The sequence below is a fragment of the Bubalus kerabau genome, chromosome 2 (assembly GCF_029407905.1).
Source record: "Bubalus kerabau isolate K-KA32 ecotype Philippines breed swamp buffalo chromosome 2, PCC_UOA_SB_1v2, whole genome shotgun sequence".
NCBI lineage: Eukaryota > Metazoa > Chordata > Mammalia > Artiodactyla > Bovidae > Bubalus > Bubalus kerabau.
Genome location: NC_073625.1, coordinates 132522478 through 132549170, shown reverse-complemented (window position 1 = coordinate 132549170; position 26693 = coordinate 132522478). Strand labels below are relative to the sequence as shown.

The 26693-nt window shown below is 34.9% G+C and overlaps 1 protein-coding gene across 5 annotated transcripts in view; it reads left to right on the top strand.

Annotated features, from left to right (window-relative positions):
- FXR1 (FMR1 autosomal homolog 1) overlaps positions 1–24212 on the top strand; it is a 69682-nt gene extending 45470 nt beyond the window's left edge. Inside the window, exons 10-18 of one of the 5 annotated variants that reach the window (XM_055568960.1) lie at positions 3237–3346; positions 9600–9686; positions 10945–11002; positions 11090–11152; positions 15951–16154; positions 17856–18056; positions 18745–18825; positions 22322–22413; positions 23156–24212. In XM_055568960.1, the coding sequence (XP_055424935.1) occupies positions 3237–3346; positions 9600–9686; positions 10945–11002; positions 11090–11152; positions 15951–16154; positions 17856–18056; positions 18745–18825; positions 22322–22413; positions 23156–23326 (1067 nt within the window). In that variant the 3' untranslated portion in view covers positions 23327–24212. Of the gene's footprint in view, positions 1–3236; positions 3347–9599; positions 9687–10944; positions 11153–15950; positions 16155–17855; positions 18057–18744; positions 18826–22321; positions 22414–23155 lie in introns of all 5 variants that reach the window. The other 4 variants (XM_055568958.1, XM_055568961.1, XM_055568959.1 and 1 more) reach the window with 4 other exon arrangements.
- The last annotated feature ends 2481 nt before the right edge of the window (positions 24213–26693 follow it).

The window sequence follows — 26693 nt, the reverse complement described above, 5'->3', positions numbered from 1 at the left end:
AGAAGTCGTGGGCAGAAGAGAAGGATGGTGATAATATTAGGGGAGGTTTCACTATAAAGTTTTTGACACTTCTGATGAAAACTGCTGTGCCCGTGGGTTGTAAGTTAAGTGACAACAGGTTTTGCTTTTGAAGCTGCAGTTAATGAGCATTATAACTTAAGAAATCAGTTGTTTAATAGCTTTGTTAATAATATTCTCTATATCTGTGTGATCTATCCTTTAAGATGCAGTCTGAAACACAGAAATCTTGGTCACATGTTAAATTATACTTAGTGATTCTATATTTAATATAAGCATCAACACAAAGTAATGACATTTTCTAGGGGGATGATTTTTTTTATGACTTTTTGGTCATCTGTTGAGTCTCCTTAGTTTTTTGACTGTAATGAAATTGAGCCCCTTGGGCTCCATTTATATATAAGTACACCTTGTCTACCTTTAGGAAAAGATTCTATATACATTTTACTTGTCAGAGTCTGAAACATTAGTAGGTGAAAATTAAAAAACAACAGCACACTTGTGCTATTAAAAATGTTTGTTTTGGCCAATAACAAGTAGTGTATTTGCGATAATAGCGTACACTACAAGAATTTGGACAGTCTGTTGGTATTCAACTATAGAAAAAGTTTTTCACTTCTGCCTAAACATTTGGATGTCTGTGATATACTACTAATTTAGCTCCACTTGTTAACATGTATTGTTAGCAGTCACTGTGTACTGAGTGGCTGGAGATGATGAGTTAAGAGGTTAAAATTAAATACAAGTCTTATGAATTTTATATAATTTAAATAAATGGTAAGATACAAAACGTTACCGGATATTCATTTCTGTCAAGGGAAATCACCTTTGGCAAGAACGATGCTTTTGAAAATGATCCCCTTGATTGTTTATATAATGCTCCCATTATTGACAGCTATCAGTACTAACATTTTGGTTGCTGCTTTCACAGAACATAATTTAACTTAGATTTCTTCACTTGTAAAAATCATTTGGAGGTGAGTGTGTCCAAGGGAGTCATGGTTCTTTCCAATCCAACAATTCTGTAGAAGATAACATTGGTCTTACAGAGTTTGTGGTAGTGTTAACCTTAAATAAAAATTTCTCATATTTGAGAAATAGGAAATTGGATATATTTATAGTTCTCAGATTCTTCTCTTTGTTTATCTGTTCAGTGATGTGAGAACCTAACATGTCTCTTGTTTTCCTCTACCCTGGCTTGTTTGGCTTTATTTGGGTTATTTGTTTACTATATAGAAAATAAATATTAGCAGCAACTGTTATACATTGGTTAAATACTCAGAAGTAGTATAAAGACCAGAGTTGAGTGCTGTCTATTTATAGTAGTACTACATCTTTCTCTAAAATGTTTTCTGGGTGAAGCAGTCTTTTGAAAAATAGTACATTCTTAGTCAAAGTGAAAGAGAAAAAGAGGACTGAGAAGTAAAAGGAAATGAGGACTACTTGGTGGGTAAGTTTCAGAGAGAATTCTCACATATATTCAGGTTCCAAGAGTTCTAGACTTGTTGACCATTCCCACCCCTCCCAAATCAAAAGTATTATGTGAACATTGATTTGAAAATGAATTGAAACTTCAGCTCCTGGAAGCCTTCCTTAATCACTTCTCTACTCTGTCCCTTCAGCATTTATGCTCAGTGCTCAAATTATACCACAGGTCTGCTTCAGTTTGTCAATATGATTTGGAATTTAAACTGTGGAAATGATCAGTTAAAATATTGACGGTCTCTGGTGGGACTAAATAAAACTTGCAGGTAGGTCCTTGCCACAGACCCCAGAAGGGTGATGGATATTCACTCACCACTGGTATAGTTCACAAGAAGTAAGGGGCAGAGATTTTGGGGAGGGGGTATGATGTAACAATCTGATTTTTGTTTTTTTCGAAAAGATATTTGCTTATTTTTAGCAGGGTCAAGGATGGAGTGGCTGCTTGAGCTTCACTGTGTTAACATGAAGGTTGCTTTTATATGCTGCTGCTAGGGCTGCTCTGAGAAGACATGCAACATGTGAATTCCCTGTCCTACTCTATTTTGTTTTTTCTCTTGTTCAGTTGCTGCTGCTTTAAATTTAGGGTTATTGGGCAAGGAGGTTTGAAAATCCTATAATAGCGTCTGTTGTATTGACTGGCTTACTGTTGCCATTATTCCCTTGTTTGTCCCCCTCCCCCCTATCTATTCTTTATTGGAAGCTGTTCTGTCAAGCATACAGTAGGAGGAACTTACATTATAACCTGTTTCAGCCAAAATTAATTTATTGTGGAAATAGATTGCTGGTATAGTGTAACATTTTAACTGAGGATTTGAACTTAATAACAAGTAAGATGTTACTGTTAACTTAGTATACGTCTATTTATAGTAATGGTTACTGGAACATTTACTTCTGTTACCAGGTAACACTACCCAGTATTGCTTTGTTATTTTATGGGTGTATATTAGCTTTATAAAAAGTGAGTTCCCTAGGTGAAGAGCATCTTCATATCCTCCTTTTAGTTTCTCTAATTGTCAGATACTCTGTTATTTGACAGACTTAACAAGTTAAGTGTGGAGAAGGTAAATAATTTGAATTCTGTGTCATTTCACAGTATTTTATATCTAGGAAGACAGCAACCCATATACATTTTGTATGTAGTTGTATAGTTCTAAAGTACTTTAAACACTTACAGGTGTAAAATGTAATACTTGTTAAAGGTAAATATTTTATTTCAGTGAAGAGAATATTCATTTAAAAAGAATCTTCAAGTCACAGTTGTCTTTTAAAAAGCCAGGTTGATGACATTGTTAGTTGTTTTAATAATAATATATGTAATATGTCATAAATGTAAACAAATTGATGTGATTAATACCAAAATAAAAGTTTTCTTTTTGCCTTCATTTCTATAATTCAAGCTTTTGTAATAAATGGGTTGGACTTGATATTTTAAAAATATAAAAATGGTATAGAACATATTAAAAAATAGTTGGACTTTGAAAATATCTTACATGTGAGTAGAGTTTTTGATCTCAGTTAATAGTAGCAACCTTAGCCATACTGAAGAGAAGGAGGTTTCATACCAAGGATATGTTTCTCAGTTGTCGTTAGGGTGAGTTACTTGAGAATAAAAAGATGCAGTTTTGCTTGGTTTTTATAATTTGATAGCAAGTCATAAATTATTTGGGCTGATGTGGAAATGATAGCAGTGTTGGTTTTTAATTTATTATTATATATGTTTTCTCTTATTAAAGGAAAAGTAATTGGGAAAAATGGCAAAGTTATTCAAGAAATAGTAGACAAATCTGGTGTGGTTCGGGTGAGAATTGAAGGAGACAATGAAAATAAACTACCTAGAGAAGATGTAAGTATTTAAAACATAATTTGCCTGTGTCTACCCCCCCCCATTCTTTTATATTTTGAAAATTGTTTTAAGAAAGTTATATCCAGTGAACTACTCTGCCTCTGCAGTGAAATTTTTTTTTTAAAGTTCTGTTTCTCAGTGCTTCAGTAAAAAGGCCAATTTTTGATTTAAAAAAGACTCTAGTTTGATAATCTTATCAGTTTTTTTTTTTTGTACTTAGAGTATAAAGAATTTGGTACTCTAAACAAAACAGTTGGCTGTGAAGGAATTCTTAATAAAGGTTTTTGACTTTTTTTTTTGTAAGCTCTGACCATTTCTTAAATGAAATCTTTAAGCTTTAACATTGCTGGTCATTCTGATGCCTTTGGAGAAGGAAATGGCAACCCCCTTCAGTATTCTTGCCTAGAGACTCCCGTGGACAGAGGAGCCTGGTGGGCTGCTGTCCATAGGGTCGCACAGAGTCGGACACGACTGAAGTGACTTAGCATGAGTGCATGCATTGGAGAAGGAACTGGGAACCCACTCCGGTAGTCTTGCCTGGAGAATCCCAGGGACAGAGGATCTGGGTGGGCTGCTGTCTGTGGGGTCATACAAAGTCGGACACAACTGAAGCGGCTTAGCAGCAGCAACTGATGCCAACTTTCTGAAATTTGTTTTCAGTCTTTTTGCTACATGTTAATGTCTTGTCCACTGTACTTCTTTTTTTTTTTAAACTTCTCATCCACCACTTTAAGCATCACTAACCTTTGTGGCTCTAGTGGTCAACTCTATATAGTTACATGTCTGAATATAAGGCAAAGACTTCCCCCTCCCCCACCCCCAAAATTATCTCCCAGAAAACAGTACATTCACAACTTCTTCAGTTTTGCACAGTGGGTAACTGGGGAGTTTGTTTGCTTATTGGACAAAGTTTTTTGTTTTTAAAGAGACACATGGAGGAAACTGAAGATATTTGCTAAGATTAACAGCCTCACACCATATTTTGGATGTTGTAAAGGTCCCAGTGAAAGATACCATTTCCTTGATTCTTTTAATTAGTTAGAATGTGGTGATAAAAACAAATGACTGTTTTGCAAATGAGTACTTGTAGATTGATTACATCCTGCTGCTGCTGCTGCTAAGTCGCTTCAGTCGTGTCCGATTCTGCGACCCCATAGACGGCAGCCCACTAGGCTTCCCCGTCCTTGGGATTCTCCAGGCAAGAACACTGGAGTGGATTGCCATTTCCTTCTCCAATGCATGAAAGTGAAAAGTGAAAGTGAAGTCGCTCAGTCGTGTCCGACTCTAGCAACTCCATGGACTGCAGCCCACCAGGCTTCCCCGTCCCTGGGATTGTCCTGGAGTGGGTTGCCATTTCGTTCTCCAGGGCATGAAAGTGAAAAGTGAAAGTGAAGTCGCTCAGTCGTGTCCGACTCTAGTGACCCCATGGACTGCAGCCTACCAGGCTCCTCCGTCCATGGGATTTTCTAGGCAAAAGTACTGGAGTGGGGTGCCATTGCCTTCTCTGTGATTATATCCTACACAGCTTTAAAAATTGATGTAAACCTTAAGTAATTTTAACTTCATATTAAGCAAACAACCATACCCACCTGGAGGGTTGGTGATGACCCCATTAAAATCAAGGGTGTCATACTATTATAATTGACACCATCTCTGTTGATGTATTTAATGTGTAAAATAATGGTGACCCATTTGGCATACAAGGCTTCCCTGGTGATTCAGTTGTAAAGAACCTGCTTGCCAATGCAGGATATGCAGGTTTGATTCCTGGGTTGGGAAAAGCCCCAGAGAAGGAAATGACAACCAATTCCAGTAGTTTTGCCTGGGAAATCCTATGGACAGAGGAGCCCGGTGAACTACAGCCCATGGCGTTGCAAAACAGTTGGACATGACTTAACAACTAAACAACAATAACAGTTTGGCTTATAACTCCTGGATAAAATTGGTCTGAATATTAAGGTGTTTACTGAGCAAGGTCATTAAATGACTCAATTATAAATATCTTAGCTTGATAGTAATATCTAGTCTTCCCTTAGCTTGACTTATTCCTAGCTGCTTTCCAGTATTTACCACCTTGTTGCAAGCTGATTCTTTTAGGATGTCCTTCATAAATTAGTACACTTTACTTTGTAGTTTTGGTCATTTTTACCTCCCATTTCTGTGCCAGAATTAAGAAATTTAAATGCTAAAAGACACCAAGTAGATTATGTAAATTATCAAACAGATTGGGATAAAAAAGAGGAAGGGGAGGGCACACTGAGCCTTTCTATGAAAGAAACCAATGCTGCTCAGTTTTAATCTGGTTGCTGTGTAGGTTTGCATGTATTTGTTTTGCTATATCTTTTAATATTTTAAAGAAAAGTCAAAAGCCTAAATAAACAGAACCTTTTAATTTTCAAAGCATTGAACGTGAAAATAAACCTGAAAGTTGATATAGCTTATGTGGGGTCGGTTCGACTAGTCGCATCTGACTCTTTGCGACTCCATGGACTGCAGCATGCCAGGCTTCCCTGTTCATCCATCACCAACTCCCAGAGCTTGCTCAAACTCATGTCCACTGAGTTGGTGATGCCATCCAACCATCTCATCTTCTGTTCCTCCCCTTCTCCTGCCTTCAGTCTTTTCCAGCATCAGCATATTTTCCGATGAGTCAGTTCTTTGCATCAGGTGGCCAAAATATTGGAGTTTTACATTCAGCATCAATCCTTTCAATGAATATTCAGGGCTGATTTCCTTTAGGATGGACTGATTGGATCTCCTTGCAGTCTAAGGGACTGTCAAGAGTCTTCTCCAACACCACATTTCAAAAGCATCAAGTCTTCAGCACCAGTTTTGTTTATAGTCCAACTCTCAACATCCATACATGACTACTGGAAAAACCATAGCTTTGACAAGATGGACCTTTGTTGACAAAGTACTGTCTCTGCTTTTTAATATGCTGTCTAGGTTGGTCATAGCTTTTCTTCCAAGGAGCAAGCATCTTTTAATTTCATGGCTGCAGTCACCATCTGCATTGATTTTGCAGCCCAAGAAATAAAGTCTCTTGCTGTTAAAATCGTTTCCCCATCTATTTGCCATGAAGTGATGGGACCAGATGCTATGATCTTAGTTTTTTGAATATTGAGTTTTAAGCCAGCTTTTTCACTCTCCTCTTTCACTTGCATCAGGAGGCTCTTCACTTTCTGAAAGTTCCTCTTTCTGCCGTAAGAGTGGTGTTATCTGCATATATGAGGTTATTGATATTTCTCCTGGCAATCTTGATTCCAGCTTGTGCTTCATCCAGCCTGGCATTTCACACGATGTATTCTGCATATAAGTTAAATAAGCAGGGTGACAGTACACAGCCTTGACATATTCCTTTACCAATTTTGAACCAGTCCATTGTTCCATGTCTGGTTCTAACTTGCTTTTTGACCTGCATACAGATTTCTCAGGAGGCAGGTCAGGTGGCCTGGTATTCCCATCTCTTGAAGAATTTTCCAGTTTATTGTGATCCACACAGTCAAAGGCTTTAGAGTAGTCAGTGAAGCAGTAGATGTTTTTCTGGAATTCTCTTGCTTTTTTAGTGACCCAGTAGATGTTGGCAATTTGATCTCTGGTTCTTCTGCCTTTTTCTAAATCCAGTTTGAACATCTGTTTGGTAGTTCTTGGTTTCATGTACTGTTGAAGCCTTGCTTGGAGGATTTCGAGCATTACTTTGCTAATGTGTTCACTTCAGTTCAGTTCAGTCGCTCAGACGTGTCCGACTTTTTGCGACCCCATGAATCGCAGCACGCCAGGCCTCTCTGTCCGTCACCAACTCCCGGAGTTCACTCAGACTCACGTCCATCGAGTCAGTGATGCCATCCAGCCATCTCATCCTCTGTTGTCCCCTTCTCCTCCTGCCCCCCAATCCCTCCCAGCATCAGAGTCTTTTCCAATGAGTCAACTCTTCGCATGAGGTAGCCAAAGTACTGGAGTTTCAGCTTTAGCATCATTCCTTCCAAAGAAATCCCAGGACTGGTCTTCTTCAGAATGGACTGGTTGGATCTCCTTGCAGTCCAAGGGACTCTCAAGAGTCTTCTTCAACACCACAGTTCAAAAGCATCAATTCTTCGGCGCTCAGCCTTCTTCACAGTCCAACTCACATCCATACATGACCACAGGAAAAACAATAGCCTTGACTAGACGGACCTTTGTTGGCAAAGTAATGTCTCTGCTTTTGAATGTGCTATCTAGGTTGGTCATAACTTTACTTCCAAGGAGTAAGCGTCTTTTAATTTCATGGCTGCAGTCACCATCTGCAGTGATTTTGGAGCCCAAAAAAATAAAGTCTGACACTGTTTCCCCATCTATTTCCCATGAAGTGATGGGACCGGATGCCATGATCTTCGTTTTCTGAATGTTGAACTTTAAGCCAACTTTTTCACTCTCCTCTTTCACTTTTATCAAGAGGCTCTTTAGTTCTTCTTCACTTTCTGCCATAAGGGTGGTGTCATCTGCATATCTGAGGTTATTGATATTTCTCCCGGCAATCTTGATTCCAGCTTATGCTTCTTCCAGCCCAGCGTTTCTCATGATGTACTCTGCATATAAGTTAAATAAACAGGGTGACAATATACAGCCTTGACATACTCCTTTTCCTATTTGGAACCAGTCTGTTGTTCCATGTCCAGTTCTAACCGTTGCTTCCTGACCTGCATGCAATTTCTCAAGGGTATTCCCATCTCTTTCAGAATTTCCCACAGTTTATTGTGATCCACACAGTCAAAGGCTTTGGCATAGTCAATAAAGCAGAAATAGATGTTTTTCTGAAACTCTCTTGCTTTTTCCATGATCCAGCGGATGTTGGCAATTTGATCTCTGGTTCCTCTGCCTTTTCTATTGTGCGATAGTTTGAACATTCTTTGGCATTGCCTCTCTTTGGGATAGAAATGAGAACTGACATTTGCCAGTCCTGTGGCCACTGCTGAGTTTTCCAAATTTTGCTGGCATATTTAACAGCATCATCTTTTAGGATTTGAAATAGCTCAGCTAGAATTCCATCACCTCCACAAATACTTTACAGTGAAATTATTACAGGAGCGTTTGGTATCTTTTCTGAGATTGTGATTCCCTTTACCTTTTTCTTGAACATATATTATGGCAGTTAACAAGTGGATATTATTTGGAATTAAGTAACTGGATACGAAATTTGTTGGGTTAATTGCCGATTTTATGACTTTGAGCACATTTTTTTCTCAACTGTAGAATTGGGATATTTCTTTAAAATGATTGTAAGTAATATAGTCCCAGAATTACATTATGGATTAAAACTTTCTAGCTCTTTTTTTTCCCCTCCTATCTTTTGTTCACTTTGCATCCTGTGTTTTCTGCATGTGAATTCTTGAGGATAGCTCAAGGCTTTCTCACTTCCTAAGCTTAAGGTAGAGTCCCTTGTTCATACCTTCCTAGTTGGAATTACTTCTTCTAGAGTCACTGCAGCTTTCAGCTCCATGATAGCTGTACTCTGTACTGGAGCTTTAGCACCTGCCCTAGTGCCTTTCTTCTTTTTAATTTCCCATACTAAAATTCACTAATTAAATTTTTAAAAAATTATTTTGAAAATAAGTCACATAGTGATTTCCAATATAGAATAAAAAGTTAAGGCACACTTATTTCTGTATTTAGAACCCAAAGTTCTTAAGCCAGGTTATTTAAATAACTGTTAGGAATGATTCTATAAAATCAAGAAAGTGAAGGACATTGAAAGTGATTGGGTGAGTTTCCTTAGACTGTTCATTTTCTTTAGCCAATAGGAAGCTGAAAGTTTATTTCTTTAAAGAAAAAAAAAACAAAAACAAATATCATTTAGGTATCTTACTTCCCTTCCTTCTCACTTTTTAAAACCACCTTTTGAAATTCAACTAAGTAAAACAGGTCAGGGTTAATCCTTTCATTTGGTTTAGTAACTTAAGGTGACTATTTGCCCTTATCAGTAATTTCTTTATTTTACAGTGTGAAAGTTTGTACATGATACTTCTGTTAATGGTCACGAAGTACTTCCAACCTACAGATGTTGAAAGTTTTGCTATATGAGCATATATTACAGGGATAACCTGCCCAATGTGTTTTATTATGTTTTTAAGGCAAGCACTACTAAAAATACATCTAATCTGTAAATTCATTCCAGTTTGATGGAAAATTTCTTTGAAAGTTGGTTTATTTACTTTAAAGATTTGCTTGAATTAGAGGACATAAATACTAAATATTGGGATGTTGTATTTTCTTACAGGGAATGGTTCCATTTGTATTTGTTGGCACTAAAGAAAGCATTGGAAATGTGCAAGTGCTTTTAGAGTATCATATTGCTTATCTAAAGGTTTGTATAGTGTTCATATTTATATCATGTTCCTTCTCACATTAAACTTTAATTTTATATTAGTATTGTAAATTTTTAAATCTTAATTTTTGTTAATTCAGCTTCATATTTCCCTTTTTTTTGCTTTCTGTGTGAGAATATTAAAAGGTCCTTTGCCATTGTAAAATGATTGGCCTCATTCCCTCTGAACGTTTATATTTCTTTCCTTCTGTTTAAGACATGACCACTCTTAACATTTGTTACAAATAGGAGAGAGAATCGGGAATGATGTGGACTTTCTTGGTTACTAATGCTCATCTATAAACGTTCCCTTGAAGGAGATGAGTCCATGTCTTTTTTATATTGTATACCTGTAGCACTTAGCAGAGTTGACACCTGATGGTTACTGGTACTCTCTGAATCACATGAACTACCTCCATATATATCATTTGATAACTCTTAACCATTGTTGTTTAGTCTATCTGGGTTAATAAAGAGAAAAGGTTTTGGAAAAGAAATGTCCTATAAATTATTGTAAGTTGGAATTGTCATTTTTTATTCTTCTTATTCCTGCTGTGTTTTTGTTGTTTATGGTACTTGAACTGCTGTCTCTAGTTATGTTTTCCTTTTAGTTACTCAGATCATTGTTATGTTAATATTTTCAAAGCACCCTTGATTAAGTCCTTCCTTTCTTTGAAAAACTTGTCTTTGCAGTACTCTACTGCTTTTTAGCCAAGAGCTTTCTCCATAGACACCTTACTTTCACATTCTGTAATGACCTCAATCTCTGAATGACCAAGTCTACCAGTTCAGCTAGGCCACAACTCAGTTGTCACTATTTTGATAGGAAAGTAGTTTATTAGTAATACCTGTCATAGGTGGTACTTTACCTCATTTAGCAGAGTTTGATACTCCTTAAAGACTAGGTCTGATAATTAGCTATTAAAATAGGTTATTTCAGCAGTTGTCTGTTAACCATCCCCTAGGTTATTTTAATGCTCATCTGTAAACATTCCCCTGAAGGAGAAGAGTCCTTGTCTTTTTTATATGTATACCTGTAGTACTTAGCATGGTTGGCACATGATGCTAAGGCATTTAGTAAATGCTTGTTGAATTGACCTTGTAAATTATGTTCACTAGGAATACAGTCTACATTGCCAAATAACTGCCCAAGATCACAGCTGCGTTCAGTGGTAGGACCAGACTATAGCTCAACTCTAGGCTTTAAGAAGAAAAAAGAAATACATGTAAGATTTATCCTTTTTCATTTTCATTATAGGAAGTAGAACAGCTAAGAATGGAACGACTACAGATTGATGAACAACTTCGACAGATTGGTATGGGTTTCAGACCTTCTTCCACCAGAGGGCCTGAAAAAGAGAAAGGATATGCCACTGATGAAAGTACCGTCTCTTCTGTACAAGGTTCTAGGTCTTATAGTGGAAGAGGCAGAGGTCGTCGGGGCCCTAATTACACCTCCGGTTATGGTAAAAAAATTTTTTCTTTTTGGTAGTAGTTGTAGTTTAGGTGCTCCAGTACATTTTGGTTATTGTTGTTCAGTTCATCACTTTATCTTGGTTTTGAGGGTAGGAGATAGTTCTAAGGTACACGTTTTAATAGTAGTGACTGTATTTTATATTAATGACTGTACAAGATTTGTAGTGTTCAAGTAGCTATGTAATGAAATGAAACATGTTTTTGTTAAATTTATAGCTCATGATCATGTTTATTCTAAATATTTAAATATATATACAACTGGTTTTCTCAGATAGTTACCTTGTACAATTATATACATTTTCCAATAAAAACCTGGTGATGGTGGTGATACTACTAGGATTTACCTTTTGCTTACCCTTTAGGAAAAGGAAAAGTAAAAAATACACTAGTCACTGTGCTGTGTTTATATGTAGCAAATCTGTACTAGTTTTTAAAATATACTATATTGGTTCACTTAGTAGTTTTGAATATTAATATCTCACATCTGCAGTTATTTTGTGAAATACAGGATTTCAATAATATGAGGGCTTTAAAAGTTAGAACTTAATTAACGTAAATGAACATTTTTCTAAAATACATTTCACTTTGAAGATCGGACTTAACCCATGTAGGAAGGGGCCAGTGGATGGTGATGGTCAACAATTTTCTAATCCTAAATTTCTTACTTCTTCTTCAGCTTTGGAGTTGTTCCATTTTTCTGCATTTGGACTTGGATCTTAGCAGTGACCTGATTTTTGTGTTCCCTTCTCTCTCCTCTTCTGTCTTCTCTACTCCCCTATGCTCATCCAAACTGCTTTGGGAAAATATTTCATAAGCGTTTTCCAGAATAGAAGGCATTTAGGGAAGAAATACATGAAAGTTTATAGTGTACAGATTCCACATCCATATTTCATGTTTGAAGGATCATCTAACGATGTCAGAGTCAGTTTGGTACTATATTTCATTTGTTGTAGAGTTGAATGGTAATTTTCCCTTCCTGCTTTTTCATTATTTTAAAGTTAACCTTGTATTGTAACCTGAAAAGAAAAATTCCAGTTAATGTGTTTGGTATGTGAAGGATTGAGAATTGCAGTCCTCAAAACATTTAACACAAAAGATAGTAATTAAATAGAGATTAAGTACATACTGAATGATTTTAGATGTACAGGTTACTAGTACAAATAATCAGATTTGGTTTTTTGGTTGATGAATTCATCCAAGAATTTTATAAGCCTCTGGGAAGTCAGCTTATTGATGAGAGGTCCCTCTTTGGCAAAATGCTTTTGTTGACAGTAGATAATAAATTTAAATGAGAAGGTAGAGGAATAACATTTGGATTGAAGAACTCTATGCAAATTGTTCAGTAGATGGCACTCTTACCTCTGAGTCTTTTTGAACGAGTAACATTGTATTTTCTGAAATAGCTGTTGAACTTAAATGGGCTCCAGAGAAATAAAAATTATTTGAATTTGGTTACAGATGTTGTTGTCTACTTAATGGCAGAAGATTTTTTAGGTGATGAATATATATATAATCTATATAAGAAACATTTTCTGAATTTAACATCTCTGAACTTACGATGTGTTTTACAATGGATGCTGTCTTAGAACTGTAATTGGCAGGATTTTCTTAAGTGGCACAAAAAATATTATGACTTACAATGGATGGCATGGCAGATTTGATAAAATGTGGTACTTTAGCTGTTAATGTTAAGTTCAGCATACATGTTCATTTAAAAGAATGTGAACCATCTTCATAAGGTGATTTTAGAAGTTTTAGGGAAATCTGATTTAATATTCTGTTGAAAACAATTTTCATTTGTTGGAGCTATTACAAATTGGATTGGTTTTATGGATCATTATTTCTTGTAGCCCCCTCCCTAATTTCTGGATTCAAGAATTTGTATTTTACAAAATTGAGATTGGAATGATTGTGATGACTTCAACAGATTATTAGTTTTCTGTTGATTATACAGCAAATTAAAAATTCAAAGCCTTTAACAGTACTGTTGTCTTATGGTTTTATAGGTCAGAAATCTGACATGAATGTCACTGGGCTGAAATCTAAGTGTTGGCATGTCTGTATTCCCTTTTGGAGGCTCTAGGAAAAAAATCTGTTCCCTTGATACTTCCAGCCTCAGCTTAGGTCCTCCCTCCTCCATCTTAAAAAGCCAATAATTACAGGTAGATGGGCTTTCCTGGTGGCTCAGTGGTGAAGAATTCTCCTGCCAATGCAGGAGACATGGGTTCAATCCCTTGGTCAGGAAGATCCCCTGGAGAAGGAAGTGGCAACTCACTCCAGTGTTCTTGCCTAAGAAATCCCATGGACAGAGGAGCCTGGTGGGCTACAATCCATGGGGTCACAGAAGAACCGGACTTGACTTAACAACTAAACAACAACAGATTACAGAGAGTCCTTATTCAGCCACCTCTCTGGTTCTCCATAGTTGAGAATGGTTCTCTCTTTTTTTAATATTCATGTGATTAAATTGGCCTTACCTGAATAGTCTAGAATAATCCCCAAACTTGTTTCCTTAACCTTAATTGCATTTGCAAAGTTCCTTTTGCCATCTCAGAAATGTTTAATATGAAGAAAATGGAGAACTTAGCAGTTCATTAGCCTTTTTTTTTTTTTTGACATTAATAGTTGTCTTTATCTCCTGAAACCTATTTATGATTTTAGATACCTTCTATAAGCATCTTGAATGCTAGATTTAAATTAAAACTATGAAAATTTTTTGCTCATGATATTGAGTTAAATACTACACTGTATTTTTAAAGATAATTTGATAGGAACTTTTGTTAAAACCTTTTAAAATGAGATACTCATTTAACCTCAAAATTTGGTAATGTTTTCAGGCAGGGTATGTAGGTTTGTAAATAAATTCAACAGAAGTTTTTATAATTCCCAAGGCTTTTTTGTTTGTTTTGTTTTAAACTACTCATGAAATGATACATTACCCTTATTCCTCCAAACCATGACATCAGTTAACAAAATTCTTTCTTATCTTTTGGAAAAATAAGTGTTTTGATTCATTTTCTAATATGAGACTCATCTTAACAAAGATGCAAATGTCAGTACTAGAAACTTGCTACATTTTTCTTAAATTAATCCATTCATTACTAGCTACATCTATATGGTATATGGAGAAAAAAGAAGAGTCCTCTTTAAAGGAGAAAGGAAGTTGGTAGGCTTTGTTCAACTTTACATTTTAGTCCTTGAAGAGCTCTTGTATTTTGCTTTTATCATTAAATGACTATGGAGTTAAATATAGGGTATTTTTAGTTTATCTTGAAATTGTCCATATTTGAGAGTTTAGCATAAGAACTTCATAATCACGTGGTAAATTAATTTATCAGGAGAAAATTGATATGTGCATTAATCACGTGGTAAATTAATTTATCAGGAGAAAATTGATATGTGCATTCCTAGGCTTCCGTGGGCATTTAGAGGTATAAGAGAGCACCCCTTTACTGTAAACCAATGTGGAAGTAAATCCACATTGGAAAAAGAAAACAACACATGGCAATACTTTATTAATTTTACATTAATTTTAAGGAAATGAGGGGAGATGTCTGTTTTCCGTTAAATTGGTCTGAAGCTACAGACATTGAACTGGGCTTTTAATTTTATGGAGATAGATTTGCACATATAGTTTCCCACATTATCAGAAAGTAGTTTTCCTGGAAGACCTTTTGTAAGCTGAAATGGCATAAAGTGAAGAAGCAATTACTTTAGGACACATCTTGCTAATAGATGCAGGAAATAAAATAAAGCACAGATGCTCACCAATATGGTTCAAAGATATGTCAGCTTGATGCTGAGATGCTGAGTTTAGTTCTTGAAGCAGGAGCTGGGGGATGCTGCTCTCACTGCTTGCTCTGCTTGCTGCCTCTTTTAATTGCAGTGGCTTGCTGCAAAGCGAATACTGAAGGCTATTTTCTCTTCGTGCCCTTTTTTTTCCCTTAAAAGTGAAAATCCTCTTTGGATTTCTTTTGGTTTGTGAAAACAGATACTAGTGTAAGTCTTTTGTAAAATGAACTTCTGAAAAGCATAGGATATCTCTATGATGAAAGGATAAAAAAGCGCCATCCCAGAACTAACAGAGAAGTGGAAATGAGTATGTTAGTGATTGGGTCATATAAATCTGACACATAAATTGTGATATTATATGATATTGTAGGCTTTTATAGAATCTTTGTGGTGTTTACATTTTTTAAAAGTATTAAATTCAGTCATTGGGATGTTAGAAATAGTCTGTAGTTAACTTTCAAAGTTATGCTGAATTTTTCTCTCACTGGTAATGGCTTCATCTCTTATTGTCATGTTGAAGTTTTCTTCACCCAGAGCAACCTAAAATTTGTTCAGTGATTTGAAACATTGTGTTGTTCTAACTTAAGACATTATTGTGCAAAAGAGATAAATTTTATGTACAGTCACTAAAAATGCACTCCCAGTTTATGAGATAATCAATTGTAAGAAATATCCTGATTTCAGAGCTGTTAAATGTGGGGAAAAAAATGCTCCTTAGAATCAAGTGATAGAATATACAATACAATTGTTACTCATTTTTCTAAATATCATTAAATTGGCTTTTAAATACTTGGATAGTGTTTTTTTTTTTAAATTATACTAGCAATTTGTTAAAGACATAAAAGTGGGAAAAAATTTTTAAAAATATTTTCTGTATTAAATGCATTTTCATATATCAGTGTTATTTAAACAATGATTTGCAAGAAATTCTTTGAAAAATTTCACTCCTTTTTTAAAATAGAAATATAGTATGCTTATGTTCTCTTCTTTCCCAAGGTACAAACTCTGAGCTGTCTAACCCATCCGAAACTGAATCTGAGCGTAAAGATGAGCTGAGTGATTGGTCACTGGCGGGAGAAGATGACCGAGAGAGTCGGCATCAGCGTGACAGCAGGAGACGCCCAGGAGGAAGAGGCAGAAGTGTTTCAGGGGGTCGAGGTCGTGGTGGACCACGTGGTGGCAAATCTTCCATCAGTTCTGGTAGTCTTTTATATACTCTGTCAGAATCTTTTCTTTGTAAACAGTATAATTTCATAAAAGTTAATTCATTTCCCAGGACTCCCACCCCCCATTTTTGGAAGTTTCTCTTTTTGCTTAACTGTCTCAGGAAAACAGTAGAATATGTATATATGCATGCATACACACACACGCAACTACAACATAAGGAAAGGCACTATAGAGTGTCTCTTAGTGAAAGTTTAGCCAGAATATTCAGATCAGAGTAATTTTAGTTGGAGCTGATTTCTCTGCTTCATTGGTCAGATGTTCAGACTTTGGACACTTAGGTAATTAGAATGTTTTTCCCCCTCTAGAATTTTTTGGGTTATATATTTCTGTTTCCCAGAGAGACCCAGATAATTCTAATGTATAGAGAGATCTAAATACCTTTTGTGTACAACTGAAAAGCATTTGTTGCTACTCCACCACTTTGGAACAGGAAAAAACTGTGAAATCACCTTTTTAAAAAATCTTTTATTGTTTGAGGAGTTCACCTGTAAAGAGGAGTGTCTAGAAGACTGAGATACTATAAGAAACCTTTTACTCATTGAAAATTTAAATGCTATAACTTAAGCGGTGGTGTAGGAGTTGACAGAATGTTCTTGCTTAGCATAATGAGTTGGGGAAAGATTGTCAAGGATTAGATTATATCAGGGATATAACCATAACAATTATTGCATGGCATTTGTAGGAAAACCACTCTTAATTTTTTTAAAAAAGTGAATCAAATCACATTTTTTAAAGAACTTTTAAAAAAGTACTCTCTACTTCTAGTGATAATCTTTAAGTCCTAAGTTCATTTTATAGACTTTAGGGAAATAGTTTTTATATTTTAGAACATTGCTCACTGTTACCAAGGTTTAACATTACAGTTTGCTGAATTTCAAAGTAAATGTACTTTACCTAGTGTTTATGATTAATGGATAAACTTAGTGTCTTTTGCAAAGATGCTAGCTTGCTAGCTGTTACCAAAGGAAACTTAGGAAAAATCGTGATTAGGTGAATTTCTTCTATAATTTGATTGCTGGAAGCAATAATGCACATAGGTAAGATGGGTATTTTTTTTCCCGTATAATTTATGTCTTACAAACCTTTCCTTTCCCACTCTTACCCTACCATATCCCACCTGTACTCTTTCTTTCTGGAGATGGGAGTACTAGTCAGCATTCATTCCCACATTTTCCTATAACCAGTTAGAATTTCAAACTTTTTAGTTTGCCTTTTTTTGTATAGACTTTTGCTTGCTTCAGTTTGTAATAATAAATTTCTGTTATAGAGTGCAGATGTTGCGTATTATTTGGAAATACATTAGCTGAATATTTGTTTTCATTTTTGTTTCTTTAGCCTCTGTACAGAATTAGCTAGGTATGTGAATGTAAAAAGTAACATGTATATTAGTTCCTAATACGTTTTTAAGACAAGTCAAAGAGAAATGGTAGAAAGCCAAGGTGTTCACTCATTTTCTGTTTTAATTTTTCATCACCGTTTAAAGTTTTTTCATATTTGTTATTTTTCAGGTAAAATAGTGATACAGAAAACATTTTGTCTGAAGACAGAGGATGTATTTTTATTGGGGGAAAATTGAAGTTTATTATTAATTGATATAGTTCAATATAGGTCAAAACATTCCTAATAACTGCAGCTCTCTTAAACAAATATTTCTTGCCTCTGACATGCATTTAGTGCTCAAAGATCCAGACAGCAATCCATACAGCTTACTTGATAATACAGAATCAGATCAGACTGCAGACACTGATGCCAGCGAATCTCATCACAGTACTAACCGTCGTAGGCGGTCTCGTAGACGAAGGACTGATGAAGATGCTGTTCTGATGGATGGGATGACTGAATCCGATACAGCTTCAGTTAATGAAAATGGGCTAGGTATGTAAGCATTTAGGGAAAAGATTTATATTACTGTATACTATTGTTAATATATGATGCCTTTAAAAAAATATGCAATTCACAAATTGAATTTTTCCTAGTGTTCAAGTAGGTAGATGGCTTTGTGTCTGTCTTAAATGTCTAGTTTTCAGATTTGTATAGCCAAACTGTTTGAAACTGGGAGGGTTTATTAAAGTGCCCTTTGATGCCATTAAAACAATACAGATATTCAAACTGCAGGGCACTTAATACTCTCAATCTTCTAAGCCAGAATTGGGCTTTCATCTTGCCTCTTTAAGTATTATTATAAATGACACTAATGAAAGTGTGTATACTTTGTAGGCATTGATTTCCAAAGCGCTAAAATGTCATTAACTTTGGTAAAAACTAAACTCTGTTGGAGAGGAAAATTTTATTCCTGAATGATAAATTAAGTCTTAGAGTTTGTTTATCAAGAGTTAAAAACCCTCTTAATTTCTGGATGATAATTCCATCTGTTAATCTAGTAGGAATGTTTAAAACTACAAAAGTATTTTTCCTGTGAATAGCATGTATTGTTTTATCTTTCCTGTTTAATTAAAAGGTTCTTTCCCCTTAAATCTTTGAAGGCAAGAATTTTTTTTTTTTTTGCTTTGTTTTTTGCATTGTTTTTGTCAGAATAGTTTCATGGTGAACTTTGCAATTACAGATGATAGTGAAAAAAAACCCCAGCGACGCAATCGTAGCCGCAGGCGTCGTTTCAGGGGTCAGGCAGAAGATAGACAGCCAGGTAACTTGAGTGGACCTGTTGACACCACCAGGTCATAAGCATGAAAAAAAAATGTCATGTGTCTGCTTTCTAAATATATTATACTTAACATGTACACATGTGTGTATATACATTCAAGATGTGCATTGCATAAATTGTTTTCTCAACTAATAAGACTACTATTAAGAAAATGCATTCTTCCTTCACACCGTAATGTAACCTGTCTAATTGAACTAATGTTGTGTCTCAATTTTTTTACATGAAAATACTGTTGAAAAGACCATTATTTTGTCCACTTGGCAGATTCTGCACATTTGAGTTGGGACCTGCCATCCCAGGGACTATGTTGTAGCTTGTGATTTTGGATGATTGGCAAAACTGGACAGCTTTTGCATGGTGCCTGCTACTGTATCGGGATTCAGCACCTCATTTTTGTGGGGGTTCTAGTACCCACAGTTTAAAAAGTATAAATGAGAAAAATACTTGAAAGTGTCTTTTTCCTATTAAGAGGAATGCATGTTATGTTTTTGTTTATTGTAGTGTGATGCCTTTTCCCTTACACCTACTAACTATTCAAATTAATAGTACTTACTTAGTTTTAGAATGTTAATTTAAGTAGATATAGTTTTTAGTAACTTAAAAGAAATTTGTTTGCTGTGTCTATACTATCTTGAACATAATTCCATTTCTTGTGTACAGAGAATCACATGTATATTCACAGTGGAGAAATTGTGTGCACCAGAAATAAATCCCTTTTGTTAAACTAATCAATTTTGCATTCTTTCCAAAGCAAATTCTTGTGTTTTCCCCCAAATAAAGAATATAAATTCTAGTATCTTTATTTAGTATTTTAAATTTAGTGGTTGTCGAGACATGTGAGAAAACTGATTAAGGGGATTAGTTCCCATTCTTAGGGGGAAAAAAAAAGTTCATGTTTTAGCGATAGTTGTAAATTTACAAGACATTAAATACTGTCACAATAGGTTTTGAGGAAATGTTTCTTTTTTTTTTTATCTTCTTTTCTCTCTCTTTAGTGTTAGAAATATCTTTGGGATGAAGAGATTGTATTTAGTTTGTGTTTTTGAAGCTGGCATAGCAGTGAATACCAGTTTCTGGCCATACTTTATAAATAAGGAAATTTAAGTTACTAGTATGGGCTTGAGATAGGATAAATTAAAACATAATTTAGTAACTAGGTAGATGGTGGTTCATTACTAAGTCAAAGGACATAGAATAACATAAAAGGCTTTGATAAAGAAGAGGAAGAGATTTCTGCATGGTATTAATCAGAACTTGAGTAATTGGAGTTTTAAATAATTTGACAGTGATTTGTGTTCTCTACTGCATTTATTCCTGTTTTTACTCTGTTCTTTGGAAGTACTGATTTCCTCTTTAGAACTCATTGCCTTTCTCATCCTGCCCCAACACACACACATACCCACACCCCCAGAAGATAGGATAGGTGGAACAAACACATCATTTTCTCCTTTGGCTCTGGCAGCAGTTCTAGGGTATCTAAAAGTTAATGTCAGCATTCTTGGAAATAAATAGTTATTTAATTTGTTCTTATTTACTTAAAATTTCTTGTTGCCTTTAGTATTAAGCAATGAGTACTTACTGTACTTAGCAAAGTGCAACAGTGTACTGGTGTACAACTGATTAATTTTGGATCCCTTAGAGGAAATTCTGGAGACCAAATTATGCCACACAAATTGCTTCAATTTTTTTCCTATATAAGTGCTTATCTGTTTTGAACTTTTAAGTGGCTTGCATTATGAGGCATATAAACAGACTATTATCTGGCTATAAACAGGTTTTTCTCTGAATCAACTAAGGTTATTTTTAATTTTACCTCTGTTTGGTGGAGGATGGGCACTGGTTTTTACCTTTCCAGCTAAGTGCCTATTGATTGATAAACTGTATCGAAGTTCTATGTCTGTATAGTGGGCGAACGTTCTAAGAATTACCATAAGTTCAGATTTAGCAGTGTGTGCGCCTGTGCATCAAGGTTTCCAGGTAGCTGAGTTCTTCCTGGTGTCACTGAAGTCTGAACCATGGAAACAGTATGAATTCATTATGGTGCTCTCCAAACTACAATACTTTCTAGGATGCTTGTGCTTCCATATATGTAGACATAATAAAGAAGTGGGTTTGATCCCTCTCCCCAGTTTCGGAAACTATTAAATTTATCCATAGATTCATTTACAGTGAATTTAAATAATGATTTATAAAACTCCAAAATGAGCATATTGAGTTTCTTATAGAGGGAAACAGTCTAAGACATGAAACATCTTTTAGTGGTGTTTCTAAAGATGTTTATTAGTTCTGAATTAAGTTGTTTCCTTGAGATTTAAAAAGATTCATATAATAATTCTAGAAATTCGTGAATCTTATAAAGGTGTTAGCATTTTAATGCATAACTAAGAGAAATGTAAATACAGTCCAGTCTTATATTAAAATGATTTATGTAATTTGAACTTAATGGATTAGTTCTCCAGTGTATGTAGTGACATATTAAGTTTATCGAAGTTTTAATTCTTACATAATTTACTTGCTCCCATAATTTATACCATATTTTACATAATCAGGGATTTTTCTTCATCAGTTTCTGAGAGAAAACAAATTCTTTGAAAGGAAGAGACTGATTATTTTGATATTTCTTCAAATCAGTGAATTCTAAGTTGCAAGTCCTTGAAGAGAAAGTTCTGAGGTTTAAAATGAGGCCGGTCCCAGCAGACCAGAGGTAGTTTGTTGCCATTGGGTTGCTGGTAGGGTGTTAGTTTTGTTTAGTCTTTTCCCTTCTTTTCCCCAATCCCTACCACCATTGCAAATAGGTCAGTCCCTTGAAAGATTGGCAAAATGCGAAAAGGGGATAGTTACTGAATTAGGGGTAGACATTTTCCACCATGATCATTGTCCCCATTTTAAGATGGTGGACAAATCTTTAGTTTGCTTGAATTTTTTTATATTACTCAGAACAGTTTCTAGTGTGAAATACTAAAAAGGAACCATAAAACACACTTGGAAATCTTACTATGCTTTAAAAAAAAACAGAACTATTAAATATTACATGTTTGATGAAAATTTCATATTGACGCATGCTACACCATGATCTGCACCCAATTTACCCTTTCCCTCCCCCCCCCCCCCCCAAATGATAAGTGCAAACACTATCTGGGCTTAGAATGTGGCATTTCCTATTCTTAGTTGTGGAATTTTATATCAAACTTATCCCACAACTGTAGACTAACCAGAAGCAAATGGCTGGATTCTTGTGAAAGAGGACTTTAATCTAGGCGTCCTCTATATCCAGCTTGAAATATTCTATAGTCAGCACCAAACCACAGGCATATTTTTCAAATTTCATTTTTGGTTGGAGGTGGTACCCATCTTAAGAAAATTTTGAAATTGGGTAACCCACCATTAGTCTATTTTAAAAGTAAAATTACTCTTTATCCATAAATAAACTTTAGAAATATTTTTTCAACACCTGTAATTTTTTTCTCATCTTCAACAGTCACAGTTGCAGATTATATTTCTAGAGCTGAGTCTCAGAGCAGACAAAGAAACCTCCCAAGGGAAACTTTGGCTAAAAACAAGAAAGAAATGGTAAGGAGAATTTAACCTGTAGGTTTTGGCTTTTTTGGTTTTGTTTTTGTTATGGTTTAGTTTTATTTTTTACTTCTTAACTTGTATGATCACTTGTTTCCCCAACTAGACCAGTAATGTTTTAGTTAAAGACTACTCTTGATTTTGTTTTTGGCCCCAGGTAACTGAAGATATGCATGCTTGAGCCTGAAATACTTTTCAGTTAGAACTAGAAATAGCATTTGTAAAAGATATTGGGCATAGAGAATGTTAACCTTAATTTGGGGAGCAACAGGCTGAATAGACCCTCTTCAAGTGGTGGATAAAGACCTTTGTTTTAATTCTTGGAAATATTTTAAGGGATTTGATACGTAAATTTGAGTTTCCAAAAAAGGTGAGTAAATAGGTGGTTGTTTGCCTTACTTAGGGTATTAACTGTTTATGTCTTTTTATATGGTGAGTTTTCCAGTGGTTAAAATGAAATTAGGTGCAAGTTTTCAATAAACAGGTACAGATTCTTCCTGTGGCTTATGTACTGCTAGCTACTAGAGATAAAGAGTTGAAAGACCCAGAGAGGTGGAATACATTGGGGTTTTTTTTTTTTTTTTTTTCTTTTTTAATTTTAAGAATGTTTTAATTCAGATCATTGTGGTATGTGAAACTAAAATTATTTATTAGCTAATTGATGTTTATGTAGTTATTTTCCTCCTCAGTTATAGATTTTATTTATAAAGAAGTTGAAAAAGTTGTCTCCCTTTGGCAGGCAAAAGATGTGATTGAAGAGCATGGTCCTTCAGAAAAGGCAATAAATGGCCCAACTAGTGCTTCTGGCGATGAAATTTCTAAGCTACAGCGTACTCCAGGAGAAGAAAAGATTAATACCTTAAAAGAAGAAAATACTCAAGACGCAGCAGTCCTGAATGGTGTTTCATAAACTGAAGAAGTTCCTAGTTTACAGTTCTTTTACATTACATTTTACAATAGTGCTTGTACAAGCTTGCCAAAGATAGAATATGGATCGCCAGTCTTTCCATCGCACTTTCAGTTCCTCCATTTGGAATTCAGAAAGGGGAGGGATCCTGAAGAAATCATATGTTAAACATACTTTGACACCTACTGTGTTATATATCATCAGATGTGCCTTGAGAATAGTATATGTAACATTAAAAAAAGTTGCTGGCTATAGGAAATGTTATTTTGTTTTCAAAATATGGCAGAGATGGGGGGGAGGTGGGTGGGGTGGGATCCCTAACCTAATATTCTTTATGAAAGCATTAGCTGCTTTTGTTACATTTTTAATAATATGCAACCACTTCTTCACCTGAGGAAAACTAGAATGAAATGCAGTCTAAGATATTTTGCACTGAATTGTAATTTCTTCATTAGTTTTAGTCTGGAAACTGGTCTGTTTTAATGTGTTTTTAAAATGCTGTATTGTAGAGGAAAATCTGCAGACCACTGGAATACATTTGTTAAACACTCATCTGCAGGGACACTGGGTGTTATTGGCAGTGACTGTTCTACATTGAGGCTTTGTTTGGTTTATTTATTAAAGTGTACAGTATTTAAAAAATCAAACATAGCTTTAGTTAAAACACTAAGCTGAATTAGTCATGTCCATTCAGACATAACCTGAACTACTGAAAAGATCAATTTCCAGAAGGTTTATTCTGTATAAACTACATGTTAGTCTTCAGTAGAGTATCTTTTCTTTTTTCTCCCTTTTTTCTTTTTTTTCTTTTTTTTTTCTTTTTGGTTTTGATTGTTTGATGTGCAATATGTTTTTGTATGCAGGTAGTAAATAAACTTTTGATCTTCCATTTGCTGATTTTTAACTTTCTACTTTTTAAACCAACTGTTGAAAAGTAGTTGGACCTACCTAAAGGCCTAGAGTAGTATTCTGATTGCTTTTTAAGATGCATTTATACTTGTTCATAAATAGTATTAAAATATTAGTTGGTCATTTTGTAATGAATCCTCTGAAGTCTTAGTACTTAAAAATTTAGTATGTTAGAATAGAATGGTTTAGGGAATTGGTCTCAGAGATTTGATATTAGGAAAGTCTTTGTAACAAAATTCTAGTCATAGGCAACTTTTGGAAGGCATTGGGGTAAAATCCAGAGTTTTACTTTTGCCTTTGATTCTTTGTTATTTTTATAAAGTATAATGAACAGTTTTTAAGGAATGTCACTGATTTTTGGCTTTCAAGGTAATAATTTTAAAGGTTCTCATATTAATGATTGGATTTTTTGTAAATATTTTGTCCAGATGGCTTAATGTTAGGACTATACAAACTTTTACACAAAGTAAAAGTTTGCAAGCTGATAATAATTGTGGATTTGTGGGAGGGTTTTGCTCCACAATATTATATAAAGACTACTGAGCAAGAAGAGGGAGCCCTTTTGTTCACTTGGGATCTGAGAAGTATTTTTATGTGCATAACTTGTGTTAATTTGTTATGTGCATAAAAAAACTTCAGTGATTTTACAACTGAAGGATAATTCAGGGTGTAGCTAAAAATATTTGCTAGGTCATTGTATATAAACCTTAGCCCTCAAATCTATTACTGGTGAGGTTAAGCTGTGAAAATATCAAATGCTTTTTCCTAAAACCCTAATAATGGAAAATTTTAAAGTAAGGTGTAGTGTGAACAGTGCAGTCTTTGGACTTTAAAAACAAGTAACATTTTTGGCTTTATTATTCTTCTCTTTAATAGTAGAATTATAAATTAACTATAAGGTATGGGAATTTTCAGTAATCTCCAAATTGGTAAATATGGCAAAAAGAAAATGATTTTTCATTTTCTTCCAGGTAGTAGAATATATTCATGAAAATCCTCCTTGTTCTGTAAAGACTGGTTCAATGAGAAAGAAAGAAACACAGAATCATCTTAAAAGTGGGGTTAGCCCAAGGAGTTTTTTTAGAACTGACAACCATAATCTAGGATATAAATATTAAGATTTCATTTTTTACAAATGACTAATCCCAGTATCCTTTAAGAATACATACTACAGCATCATGATAGGCTTTTTTTTTTTTTTAATAGCATATGCTCAGATTTAGAAGTGAAAACCCAGTCCCCAAAGGTAACTATTCTTTATAGAGGTAGCCTTCCAAACTTTGAAAGAGGTGCATCTTTTTTGGCTATTAGTTACATGAAATGTTGCTATGGGAGAACTTGCCAGCTGCCATGACCCCCTCCCATCCCCCCACCAATTCTAAAGGTTCTTTGCAGGTTAAAGACTGTTTTAGCATATATATACAAAATTATATATGATATCTGAACTAAAAATCAAAAGGAGAGATTACATGGGGGGTAAAAATGATCATTTCCTGAAACTTGGGATGCCTTAGGCCTAAAACTGTTTTGCAAAATGGTATTGGAGTTTCTGTTGACAGGTCAGTCATCGTTGGTAAAATTATAGTAGGGATACATAAAACTCTTTAAGTAGTTACTGTATTTTGATGTGAAGATGAGAGAAAGAATATTACAGTGAGTTCAAACCACTGAGACACTGCTTAGGACAAGGCTGAGGGAGATTGCTTAAGTAAATACTCTTTAAAAAGCAAGTATAGATATATACAGGTAAGCAAAAAAATTAAACAGGAAAACACTAAGCTGGTGTTTTACTCTTTTCTTCTGGTCAGCCATTCTTTTGTGGCTAGGACCCGTCACCTTGGAAGTATTTTTGTAGCTACTGTTTGCTATGAGTTTGGTGTTTAACCTGAGAATGGTCTGCAAAGTTGGTATGTTAATTTAATCTTGCTGTAAACAGATTGACTTTTGAGGTTGAAACCAACTAGTCAGTATTCTTATAGGCTGTGCTTACAGTGACCTTAGTTAACTAAAGACAGGTGGATGGAAAACTAGTTATATAATGCAGTAAGTCCTACGTCAAATGATTGGTTGTTATTGGAAACGAGCAAAGGAAAATTACTTATGTTTTCTAAGTTTCCAGGAACTTTGATTTGAACTGGATCTATGCGTTTAGCAATATTCCAGAAGGTAGCAAGTAGAGTGTTCATTGTAAAGTCTCATTCAGTCTTCCTATCTTTGCTATTTACAGTTTGGATCCCTTGTACCCTTTATAAGGATATCTGATATACTGAATTTTCTGACCCCTTATTTTTAAGTTTTAGTTTCTTATTAAGGATGCTTGAATGTGTAATAGTCATTATAACCCATGATTAACCTATGATAACATTTGGGTTTAATTTCAGAGGACTGTTGGAATAAAGCAATAACTGCAGTCTGCTGTAGTAAAACTTTTTGCAAGTGGTGGTAATTTGAAACTGTATTC